The 12,929-nt window shown below is 41.4% G+C and overlaps 1 protein-coding gene across 2 annotated transcripts; it reads left to right on the top strand.

The window, feature by feature from the left end:
• Positions 4,491 to 11,013, top strand: LOC8072432 (4-hydroxy-3-methylbut-2-en-1-yl diphosphate synthase (ferredoxin), chloroplastic). 2 transcript variants are annotated; one of them, XM_002454092.2, is made up of 20 exons: positions 4,491 to 4,659; positions 5,316 to 5,586; positions 5,714 to 5,871; positions 6,004 to 6,110; positions 6,185 to 6,285; positions 6,364 to 6,440; positions 6,528 to 6,647; positions 6,720 to 6,950; positions 7,377 to 7,493; positions 7,613 to 7,687; positions 7,771 to 7,848; positions 8,109 to 8,168; positions 8,250 to 8,312; positions 8,412 to 8,556; positions 9,222 to 9,363; positions 9,488 to 9,565; positions 9,679 to 9,838; positions 10,043 to 10,141; positions 10,277 to 10,381; positions 10,623 to 11,013. In XM_002454092.2, the coding sequence occupies exons 2-20, from the start codon at positions 5,364 to 5,366 to the stop codon at positions 10,722 to 10,724; spliced, it is 2,241 nt and encodes a 746-aa protein (XP_002454137.1). In that variant the 5' UTR covers positions 4,491 to 4,659; positions 5,316 to 5,363; the 3' UTR covers positions 10,725 to 11,013. The 2 variants fall into 2 exon arrangements, with proteins under 2 accessions (XP_002454137.1, XP_021314841.1); XM_021459166.1 differs by having other exon boundaries at positions 5,289 to 5,586.

Below are 12,929 nucleotides of genomic sequence, written 5' to 3'. Positions count from 1 at the left end.
CATTGGTTCAACTCCTCTTGAGCAGCGGCAGCGTCCTTTACGCGCGCATGAGAGCCAAGAACGCGCAGCTGAACGGACGCGAGCGCCAGGGGTATATTCGTCTGCGTGAGCAGCTGTGAGTGCACAACGACAAGTTTTGCGAAATCTCCACGGGAGACTAGAACGTCTACTATTTTAGGTATGGAGGAAGTATAATATTAAGCTATAAATCGGCTAAATGCTAAGGTGGAGCAGTGGTGAAGACAGAAATAATTCTTAGGTGTGGTGACATTTATAAAAACAAACATCTATAATACAACTATGCAATGACTATCCTTTTACCTTGGGTGCAGCACCTATTGACATATATTGCGTATATATACAAGTATATAACATATACTTACTATTTTCTATTGATTTTAGGTATGACGGTCGACAGACCTCGTCAGATACCTAGCTCTGCCCCTGAGGTGGAGGAGAAATGAGAGTAAAAAAAAAGCAGATATAAAGCCAAAAAAATTATAAAAGAGATAAGTAAGCCATACATTAATTAGACTTGCGTCTTAGGGCACTCACAATGCAAGACTCTATCACAGAGTCCAAGACAATTAACTACATATTATTTATGGTATTTTGCTGATGTGGCAGTATATTTATTGAAAAAAGAGGTAGAAAAAATAAGACTCCAAGTCTTATTTAGACTCCAAGTCTACATTGTTCGAGGTAATAAATAACTTTAGACTCTGTGATAGAGTCTGCATTGTGAGTGCCCTTAGCCCACATTTGGATCGCTCTCTGCACTTGCGGCATGCCGTGGTCTCTGTATGCCAGTTCAATTTTCGTGCCACAGCTCGCCAAATGTGCGGTTTGACGAGCGGAGGCGCTAACTAAATGCGCCGTTGATCTTTCGAAAAAACTAAATGCGTTGTTGGATCTATCTTGTTTATGCACAGTTTCCAAAACAAATTCGCTAACAAGGCATCAATAAAACGAATAATGAAATAAACCTCCACAATGTATGAATTTCACCTTGACGTTTCCTAGGCTGGGCAAAGCATTTAATTACTATAGAATGATTGGATCACATGCAAGATGGTGAAACGATTTAATCCTCGGTGGGGATTTCATCCCGTTTCACCGCGTGGGAAACAACACCGGCGGGGTTTCACCATGGTGAAACTACTTCGTTCTCTCTCCTCTTCGTTTCATGCAAAAAGTGTAGTTTTGCTGACATAGTGCTCTAATAAATGTGCATGACATCCTGGTGAAACCCCCACTGAGATTGACCTCACGAGCAGTATCAATCCCACATTGAACGTCCTGCGTTGTGCCTTGATGCCTGACCTGAATTTGGTAAGCAAGGGCCTATTTGATTCTACGCCAATAGAAGCCAAGCTAAAGTTTTAAAAATTTGTGCCGCCATAAACAAAGGTCACGTTTTCAAAAATTTTATAAAACTTTTGAAGATTTCCTATGACATCGAATCTTGCTACACATAAATGAAACATTTAGTATAGATAAAAAATAACTAATTATACAGTTTGTCTATAATTTTCAAGACAAATCTTTTGAGGCTAGTTATTTCATGACTAGATAATAATTATCAAATATAAACAAAAGTGCTATAGTAGTTATTTTGTAAATTTTTCAGCAACTAAACAGCCCCAGCTGTCAAAGCAACCACAAAGCTCTAAAAAGTATCTCAAAGCCTCTAAAAGTTTCAAAAAAAATCTTAGAGATAGTTAGGGACACGAAAAATCCAAATAAAATTATTTAGAGCATATGAAGATCTCTCTAGATGCTTTAAAAATTTCCAAAACCTTCTAATTGATAAATAAAATGTATTTTTTAAAAAAACTTTCCAGAACAAAAAACATAACACATAACCAGCACAAATGCATTCAAGTTAATATTATGTTGCATTAGTTGGTTGCATCTCATATTTTTGCCGCGCAAAGTTTTTAAAATATGATTGTACATTGATTAGAATAGTTTTGGAATTTTCTAGTTTTTCCCCCCATTTTCCTATAGTTAAACCAATTGTTTGAAGTTTCTAAAGATGTTTTCACGAGCTCTACTTTTATATTTGGATTTTTCATATACGAATCTATCTATCTCTAGTCTTTTAGATGTTTAAAAACTTAGAGATATTTTTTATGGTTCAAAAACTTTATCAAGTATTTATATTTTTTAATCTAACACAAAAGACAAAACATATTCAAAACCACCTCAAACTAGGCTAGAGAGGTAATTTGATCGATTCTAAGAGGTCAGGAGTAATAACTGGTTTTACTGTTTTATAGAGTTCTAAAAAGAGGAAAATCATTTTTCCCAGTTCCGCTGCCTCTTTTCGGACTATGGTACTAGTATCTACAGAGTACAGGGCGCAGGCAGTTCGATCGCTCCGTGAGCCCTGAGCCATGCAGGCGCGGAGGCGATTGTAGTGGCCTTGTTTAGTTCAACAAAAAATAAAAAACTTTTTAAGATTTTTCGTCACATCGAATCTTGCGGTATATGTATTGAACATTAAATATAGATAAAAATAAAAACAAATTACACAATTTGTCTGTAAATCGCGAGACGAATCTTTTAAGTCTAGTTACTTTATGATTGGATAATATTTATCAAATAAAAATAAAAAGTGCTACAATATAAAATCTAAAAATTTTTGATCTAAACGAGGCGTGTTTTCTTGGACCATCGTCACTCATCTTTTGTGTTTTTTTGAACGACCCGGCACCCTCTTTTATGTTCTTTGGAAAATAAAAAAACAGCCTGAGCTAAACTTGGATAAACGTGGACAACACAAAACTGATAGCAGTATGATCTCACCAATACTCAGAATGCTGCAGAGTCCCAGACAAGTTCTTGAATCTTGAGGCTTGAGGGAACAAAAAAAAAAAGAAACTTCACTCTTTTGTACCCAACGTACCACCATGAGACCGACTTGAGTACTTGGAATATGGTCAGTCTTTGCTCGTCCCCTGAAATTCCCAATGGCGAAACATGTGTTCAAAAATCTTCTCCCACATGGTATCGGTGCTTGGACGGACAAGAGAGTTTTTTCAAAAATTTCACGTCACATCAAATCTTGCGGCACATATATGGAGCATTAAATTTATATAAAAATGATAATTAATTATATAATTTATATGTAATTTACGAGACGAATCTTTTAAGTCTAGTTAGTTTATGATTAGATAATAATTATCAAATAAAAATAAAAGTACTACAGTAGCCAAACTTAAAAAATTTTGCGAACTAAATAAGGCCTGAGTGACAACACAGAATGTGATTTGACCTTTATTTTGAGTCAATACATGTGGTGTGAGAGTGTGTGACTCGATTTCGGGTCTCTGCCTCGCACTGGCCAGGTGGGCGTTCGTCCAACTCGTCCAGGAAAAATAGGAGGGAGACCCGGGCGCGCACGTTCTTTTTTTTTTTTTTGACGTTCTTCTTAGGCCTTGTTTAGATATGAAAACCTTTTAGATTTTGCTAATGTAGTATTTTCGTTTGTTTATGATATTATTCAATTATAAACTAATTAGAGTCAAAAATTTGTCTTATAATTTACAAGCAAACTGTGTAATTAATTTTTGTTTTTGTCTGCATTTAATACTTCATGCAGGTACCTAAGATTCGATGTGACAAAGAATCTTAAAATTTTTTTGATTTTCAAGATGAACACAAGGCTACTTTGAATGACAGGTGACAGCATGAGCGCAAGTGTCTTTGACAGCAGTTTCTCTCGCCGTTAGGGTGCAGCGGAGCCAGCAAAGGTGGTTGCCGATTAAGCAGTGTACTAGGATTATTTATTAGAGTAGGTAATTCTCGAGTTACAGCCACAAAATCTAGTAAAATAAAAAAAAATCATAATTAAACAAAAAATAAATCTAGAGGCAGAAAATAATCTGAAAGTCAGAGGACTGAACAAAGCAAATTCAATACTCCAAAAACAAGATTCCATCTGCTACTCCACCTGTCTTATGAGTCGAATTAATTTAAATTTGATCGAGTTTATAATAAATAATATGCAAGTCTATATCTTTAAATTGATTTATTTAAAATATATTTTATAGTTAACCTAATAAACTTATTTATTCTAGAATTACCCAGTACAATATTTTTATATAACTTTTAGAGTTCAATTTTTTATATAACTTTGACCAAATTTTAAATTATTTGACTTCGAAATTGCATTCGTTTGTAAGAGGAGAGAGTATTTTTTTTTTCCTTCTTTGTAAAAATAACGGCCCGTGTCGCATGGGAAAACGACGGAGACGAACACGATAAAATCATGACGGGCTGGGCGAGGCGGAACTCCACTTCCACTTCCACACCTTCCAACCCTCGGCCGCCGCCCTCCCCGCACCCGGTTCACATAACCCCTGCATCGTAAGCCGAAGCGTCAGTGCCACAAGGCCCCAGCGGCGTACATAGATCGGGTGCACGCGGCGGATCGGGCGGCCCCTGCGGCTCGGAGATAAAAGGCTATCCAGTAGAAACCCTCCACGAACTGGCGTGCCACTGCCACGGGTTCCTCCTCCTCTTCTTCCCACCCCCGCTGCTTGGAAAAAGGAAAAAAAAGAGACAGAAAACTCGCGCACTCGCGCGCTCCGTTCGGTCACCGAAAGGGAGGAGCGCGGGCGAGGTGTCGCCCACACGGAGCTGCGTGGTTCGGTGAGGATTTCTAGCTTGCCTCCGATGTCCGATCGCGTTCGTTGTGGTTGGGGCGGGATTCGTTCTCGGTTTAGCTGGATTATTCTCCCGTTCAGCCTGGGCAGGTAGCTCAACGGCTGAACTAGTGGTGGAGGCTTCATTAGCTGGTTCTGTGGATGCTTGCTTTGGTTTGGTTTGGGGAATTTGTGTTGTGTGCACTGTGGATGGGAGGAATTGAGGTACACTAGCTCACAATCGGTCTGTCAGGTTGCTGCTTCATCGATTTCAGTAGAATTCTCTCTTGGGTTAGGATGGTATTGAGCCGGGCATTTCTCTGTTCGTCTGCCAATAAGGATCTAGATCGTTTTCGTCTTCGAATTTACTTTTCTCCTCCTTAGTTTCCTTCACACCGGGAACGGCGGCTGATTCGAGTTTGTTGGATTTTTTATGCGGTTTATTATGCAAAGCATGTTGTCAATTTCACTGCACGAATTATGCTGTCAATTTCGTTGCACGAATTGTTAAATGCTCTGGTTTAGTAGCACACACACCATATTTGTCCTGTTCTCGTTTCTCCAGCGATAGGGTATATTCCACTTGTGCCGATTAAAGGCCACCAGGATCAGCAGCCATTGCTCACCTCACCACAGTCACCACTCGTCTTGGTTGCTTTGCAGGTGTTTGTAGGATCGCCTAGGTGAGGCTCCTGCTGCTTGGAGACAGCCATGGCCACCGGCGTGGCTCCAGCATCTCTCCCACATGTCAGAGTGCGCGATGGTGGCGTCGGGTTCACCAGGAGCGTTGACTTCGCGAAGGTCTTGTCTACTCCCAGCGCTGGCACTATGAGGACAAGCTCCTCCAGAGGCAGGGCACTCGTGGCGAAGAGCTCAAGTACTGGTTCGGAGACCGTGGAGCTCGAGCCATCTTCAGAAGGAAGCCCACTTTTAGGTATAATTTGCATGCTCTTGTGATTTGTGTCCTTGCACGTGTATTTTCCAAGGCAAGGGATCTGTCCCAGATTTAATCTATGCTCTCTTTTCCTAACTGAACGAACTGTCTTTTCTGCATCCTTCAGTACCCAGGCAAAAGTACTGTGAATCAATACACCAGACAAGGAGGAGGAAAACTCGAACTGTGATGGTGGGGAATGTGCCACTTGGCAGTGATCATCCCATAAGGATTCAAACCATGACGACTTCAGATACCAAGGATGTTGCAAAAACAGTAGAGGAGGTGCATCCCATCTGAAATTCATGTTGATTGTTCTTAGTATTCTCTACAGAGTTTGAATGTCAGAGATGAAACCTTTTTCAGATGATTTCTATTTATATTTCACTAATGAACATATCACTTGTACCATTTCAGGTGATGAGGATAGCAGATAAAGGAGCTGATATTGTTAGAATAACCGTTCAGGGTAGGAAGGAAGCTGATGCCTGCTTTGAGATCAAGGACACTCTGGTTCAGAAGAAGTAAGGTGTCATTTTCTTCACATTCACTGAGTTCACATGTATGCGTCCTCACCCTTTTCATTGTGTTTGTATAGTTACAACATTCCACTAGTGGCCGATATTCATTTTGCTCCTACAGTAGCTCTAAGGGTGGCAGAATGCTTTGACAAAATTCGTGTGAACCCAGGAAATTTTGGTGAGTGAAATCTTGACATCCCTCATTTTAGTCTGTCATGTTTTTATTATTGTAAAATTCTGAGAACTGTACTGGCAGCTGATCGTCGTGCTCAATTCGAAAAGCTGGAATATACTGACGATGACTACCAAAAAGAGCTTGAGCATATTGAGAAGGTTGAAAAATTGTCACTCTTAGTCTTGTTTCAATCAGTGTGAACGTATGGCATGTTATCTTACAGAGCCATATTAATTTTGTCTCAGGTGTTTTCTCCATTAGTTGAGAAATGCAAGCAGTATGGAAGAGCAATGCGTATAGGAACAAATCATGGTAGTCTTTCTGACCGCATAATGAGCTACTATGGTGATTCTCCGCGGGGAATGGTGATTATCTCATTTCCGAGGAAATATTTAAATAGTAGTACATAAAAGTTTGACATCTGCACAATGTTGCAGGTTGAGTCTGCTTTGGAATTTGCTAGGATATGTCGGAAGTTGGACTACCACAACTTTGTATTTTCTATGAAAGCTAGTAACCCTGTTGTCATGGTCCAAGCATATCGCCTGCTTGTGGCAGAAATGTATAACCTAGGATGGGATTATCCCTTGCACTTGGGTGTTACAGAAGCTGGAGAGGGTGAAGATGGAAGGATGAAGTCTGCTATTGGCATTGGGACACTGCTAATGGTAATTGCTTCACTACTTATTTATGTTGTATGAAATTAAATCTCTTTCAAATGGTTAATCTGGAAACGACGTAAATGACATGGAAATGATAGCCTCTTCTCAGGATGAAGAATACTTGCTTCTTTTGGAGCTTATAGCTGGAAGCTATGAGGATGAATATTTTTAAGATAAATTTTGCCATTCAGTTCCATGGCATGATATGTTATGATTCCATATTAACAAAAAACCCTACAATCAAATAGCTGACTGGAAAAAAATGTGTTTAAGATTAATAAACTTTGTTTTGTGGATTAATTGATTGGGACAGTTTTTATGCTTCGACACATAATAAAGTACAAGACTAGCATCCTGTAAATCAATTGAATTATGGAAATTGGCAAGTTCTACGAAAAACATGGACTATATCTTCTGTGTCTTCTATTACAGGATGGTTTGGGTGATACAATCCGTGTCTCCCTCACAGAACCACCAGAAGAAGAGATTGATCCTTGCCAAAGGTTGGCAAATCTTGGGGCACAGGCTGCAAACCTTCAAATTGGGGTGGTAATGGACTTTCACTTTCCATACTTTCCAGTCACCATATAATAAATACAAGTCCTTACTATTTGTGTTTTCCCTTAAGTGTTTATTTAATTCTCTTGGATTTTGTATTGTTTTATCAGGCCCCATTTGAAGAAAAGCATAGGCGTTATTTTGATTTTCAGCGTAGGAGTGGTCAATTGCCTTTGCAGAAGGAGGTTTGTTAAAAATAATTCCACATTATGAACATAAAATCTACTAATGCTAGATTTCTTATTGGTTGCTCATGCTCTTATGACAGGGTGAGGAAGTTGACTACAGAAATGTCCTGCATCGTGATGGTTCTGTACTGATGTCAGTTTCCCTGGATCAATTAAAGGTAATCTGCACCTTTTGTACTCTTTTTTGTTGAATTTTCTAGAATACATGATATAACACACCAAAAGGGATTTCAGCATGGGGTTTTTTATTTAGGATCCACACCTAGTAGTTGTTAACTAGTACCATTGTTGTTTTCCTTGCATTTTTCTATTGAAAATTGGTTGTTACTCTAAATAAACATTGCACTGACCACTCATTATTGATTAGTCATCTGAATAAATGTGCTATGTAGTGATGAATGATCCCTTTATTTGCCAGGCTCCTGAGCTCCTTTATAGGTCTCTTGCAGCAAAGCTTGTGGTTGGCATGCCTTTCAAGGTCTGTTCTATGGTTTTTATGTTCTAGTACACGACTGTTTTTAGATGGATTTTAGTTGAAGTTGTCTCCTATGGCTATCAGGATCTGGCTACTGTAGATTCCATTCTTTTGAGGGAGCTCCCCCCTGTAGAAGATGCTGAAGCTGTGAGTTACAGCTACATTTCTATCCCTCGCTCAAGTGCATATGTTGATCGTTTTATTCCCTTTTTTAGAGCTCTGCTCTAATTTTGTGAATGTGTACAGAGGCTTGCACTCAAAAGATTAGTTGACATCGGCATGGGCGTGCTGACCCCCTTGTCGGAGCAGTTGACAAAGCCACTGCCACATGCAATTGTACTTGTCAACCTCGACGAATTGTCAAGTGGTGCACACAAACTTTTGCCAGAAGGTAGTTATCTGAACTAGACCATGACGTTATTGTTTCTTTGCTACTCCCTCCATCCCAAATTATAAGTCATTCCAAGAATCTTGGAGAGTCAAAGGATCTCAAGTTTGACCAAATTTATATGATAAGATAATAATATTTATGAACTAAGAATTGTTAGATTCTTCATTAATTATATTTTCATAGTATACCTATTTGATGTTATAAATCTTTGTAATTTTCTCTATAATTTTGGTCAAACCTAAGATGCTTTGACCCTCCAAGATTCTTGAAAATGACTTATAATTTGGAATGGAGGGAGTAATAGTTTAAGGACAAAATATTTCAATGAGAAGACAGAATCATAGAAAATGGACTTTCTAGTTCAGATTAGAAGAGAACGTACTCCCTCCGTTCCCATATAAAGATTGTTTCTAGTTTGTCTTACGTCTCATAGAAAAATGCACCAAACATCTACAAAATCTAGTTAGTTCATTAAATCCACCATGAAATATATCTTGATAATTCATTTTGGTATTGTAGATGTTAATATATTTTTATTATAAACTTGGTCAAAGTTAGAGAAGTTTTGACTTAAGATAAAACTAAAACGACCTACATTTTGGAACGAAGAGAGTATGTTGTTTTGCCTAATCTCATCAATTTGTCCTTTTTTATGGTGTGTATAGGCACTAGACTAGCTGTCACTCTTCGTGGTGATGAATCATATGAGCAGCTAGATATTCTTAAGGATGTTGATGATATAACAATGTTGTTACATAATGTTCCATATGGTGAGGAGAAGACAGGCAGGGTGCATGCTGCTAGGAGGTAAGAAAACACAGTGGTCGATTAAGATGTGCTATTAAACGAGAGATCCATCATGCTCAACAGCACTGAGTTTTTTTGTCCTTTGAAGTTTAACATATTTAATATTTTTTTTTATGTCTTGCAGGTTATTTGAATACTTGCAGGCCAGTGGTTTGAACTTCCCTGTAATTCATCACATAGATTTCCCTAAAGCCATTGACAGGTGACTGTCAATATATTTTTTTCTCACACGAGTGACTGTCAATATTCCTATTTTCTTCCCCTTGGAATTGTGAGTCATGGCTTTCTTGTTTATTCTAATCTAACTATGTGCAGAGATGGTCTTGTCATTGGTGCTGGGGCCAACGTTGGTGCTCTCCTAGTCGATGGTCTTGGTGATGGTGTACTTCTTGAAGCTGCTGACCAGGAATTTGAGTTCCTGAGGGACACATCTTTCAACTTGCTCCAGGGTTGCAGGATGCGCAACACAAAAACTGTACGTTCATGTTTTTTTTGGGTTTAATGATATGGCTATCTCTGTCTGTATATTCAGTGGACAACATATACCACTACTTTCAGAGTTGTAGTAAAAAATAAAAAAATGGAAAAGAAACAGCCAAACAAAAAATAACTGTTGATGTTTCTCTCTGAGATGAGAAAGATTTTGTGAAAAGTGACGTTCTGGCTGTGAATGCTGTAGGAATATGTGTCTTGTCCTTCATGTGGCCGAACACTCTTTGACCTTCAGGAAATCAGCGCTGAGATTAGAGAAAAGACCTCTCATCTGCCAGGTGTCTCGGTGAGTTTTTGGATTCAAATATATATGGCCTGATCAACTGTATATGGCTCTTTCAAAAAGATCAACTGTATATGCATTTCCTTCTTTCTTTTCTATCAATTATACTGATAAACCACATACATATTTGCCTGGCAGATCGCTATCATGGGTTGCATTGTCAATGGGCCAGGAGAGATGGCCGATGCCGATTTCGGGTACGTTGGAGGCGCTCCTGGAAAGATCGATCTTTACGTTGGCAAGGTAACCATTCCCATTTCTTGGTTGCCAAAATCGTGTATATGAAAAAGTTATACTATGTTGGCTAGAGCTGCCTGGTCCAGTTACCACTCCCAAGGCGTCAACCAAATACCGAACACACAAATGCGGTTGTGAGCTCGTGATAGAACAAGGGCTAATTTTTTTACCTGCAGTTACTTGTCTCGAAGCTGCTGCCTCCATCCGGCTAAAAGCCTAAAACAGTGCATCTTATTTCTTTCTGCAGACCGTTGTGCAGCGCGGCATTGCCATGGAAGGTGCCACTGACGCCTTGATCCAGCTGATCAAGGACAATGGCCGATGGGTTGATCCTCCTGCCGAGGAGTAGGACTGTAGGCTGTAGCCTAGTCTGTAGTTTATACTGTATTTTGTAAAGCGGAACACGCAATGCAGTAACTGCGCACACAATGTACATCATCCCTACACTTTTTGTACATCTATTGAGATTTGGGAAATAAATTAGAAATCTTGGGTGAGGGCAAGTCTGCAGCATGCCAGCACCCCCGATGAAGCAGATAAGATACATCAGAAGAATCCTATCATCCATCAGATGTTAAAAAAAAAGATTATGCTAGTATTTCTGCTAATTGCTATTCTTGTTTGGTTTCTGAAACCAATTTGCTCTGTCCCTTCTGTTAAAGATTTGTTGTGTGCTTATTAAACCCGACTCTGGTTGGTGAGTCAGTTGTCTTAACTAGTGATCATCTGTAAAAACTATCACTTTGGTTTGCTTCACTAGTGATATGTGCTCAACAACCAGAGCCATCAATTGAACGTGAGATATGGCAGAAAACCTAGCTGAATGGTTCAGGGCTGCTGTTTTGTTCCATAGCATCGGATGGCAACCGTTGCAGTCAGGGCTTCAGGCCTAACCGATCTGCAGTGGTACACAACCACCCCGTATCTGTTAAACAATGTACCAAGATTTGGGCAGTCCAGCGTGCTCCTAGACATTCTCCCTGCTAAACTATTGCTCAGGTGTTTCTGATCTATTTTGGATGAGCTTGAAAACAGCACTCGGAGGGATTGCTCGACGCCCGAGGGAATCACAGGTGCCTGTCGAAGCTGTTTCATGGCAGATGAATCAAGCCTCAGTCTCATGATGGAAGCTTGCTAGCTGTTGTGGTTAGTTGCATGTCTGTAGTCTTTTAGATTTGTTCCTGTATCAACTATCAAGGGTGTGCGTGGTCTGAATATCATTCTGTGTAAAACGATCTTTCTTCTGTAATTCTAGCACCATTCAGCTGGAGTACTATGCAGCAACCCCCCTGTACTCTTACAGTCCTCTGCATCCAAATTTCCCCACAATAATGTTCAGTGCCGAAACAAATAACTGCCGTGCGCAGCACTTAAGCGCATTGCTTGACAGAATTTTTTTTTATTTAAGTTACTTGACAGAGACAAAATACCTGCCATCAGTGCATGACAGTATGACGCCAACGCCATCTACGTTCTGTGATGATCTACAGCTACCGTGCGTCTCCTGCTGCTCGCCGCGCGCTACGCTTCGTCGGCCTTGAGGAAGAGCCCGAGCTGCCGCATGAGGCTGGGATGGCCATACTCCGCGATGCCGAGACGCTGCAGGTCCCGCGGGTGGATGCTCTCGTCGGGCAGCGCCGCCCTCTCCATCTCCAACAGCTCCCGGCGAACCTTCGCCCGGTAGATCATACCGGCCAGGGAAACAGGCTTGGGCGCGGCGGCACGCTGGGTCACGTCTGGGACCTTCTTTGCTTCACCACTCTGCGCCGCCCCTGGTGCCGCCGGCTCCGACGACGGTGGCTGCGCAGACGTGGTGGCAATGATCTGCTCGGGAAGAGCTCCCCGTAGAGCCGGGAACTCGTCGGAGTATCTTCCGCAACCAGAGTAACTGCCCTTGTCTGAACCACCGCTGCTTCTTGAGCTCGGCCTGCCGCCGGTTTGGGCGGTGGTGGACACGCCGCAGATGTGGACGTCCTCTTCCTCCTGCTCCACCAAGATGCCTTTGCTTTTGCTCTCCGCAGCGAGCTTCTCGTCCTTTTCCTCGGCGACGAGGCGTTCCTGGGCGAACTTGTCTAGCTGTGTCCTGAGCTCCAACAGTATGGAGTCTTCAGCAGAGTCAAAGTCTATATCGATCTCACCATGACTATCGGCATCGCCGAAGTGCTTCAGCATGAACTCAACGATGTGCCCTGGCAGTTCCATAGACAGCGAGGACACGCGACCAGCAAGCTGACTCCTCTCTTCTGCCGACATCCGCGGCGCCCGTACCAGCTTCTGCTTGTGCTTCTGCTTGTGCGCCACCAGAGTTGAAATCTTCCTCCTCTTCACCGAAGGCGCATTGCCTCCTCCACCATCCACCATCGGCTCCGACCGCTGTTTGGAGGCCAAGAACTGCTCCTTCTTGTTCTTGCCGGCAGTTGGTGGTGCGCCGCCCTTGCATGCCTCACGCCGGGATATAAGCTCTGCTTTCTTGAGGAGACCGCGCAAGACATCGAGCTCGGACGCCAGGCGCTTCTGTAGGAGCTCCCGAGCTGACATCACGCCGCCACCGACG

Source organism: Sorghum bicolor, chromosome 4 (assembly GCF_000003195.3).
Source record: "Sorghum bicolor cultivar BTx623 chromosome 4, Sorghum_bicolor_NCBIv3, whole genome shotgun sequence".
NCBI classification, from domain to species: domain Eukaryota; kingdom Viridiplantae; phylum Streptophyta; class Magnoliopsida; order Poales; family Poaceae; genus Sorghum; species Sorghum bicolor.
This window is presented reverse-complemented; position numbering and strand designations above follow the sequence as displayed.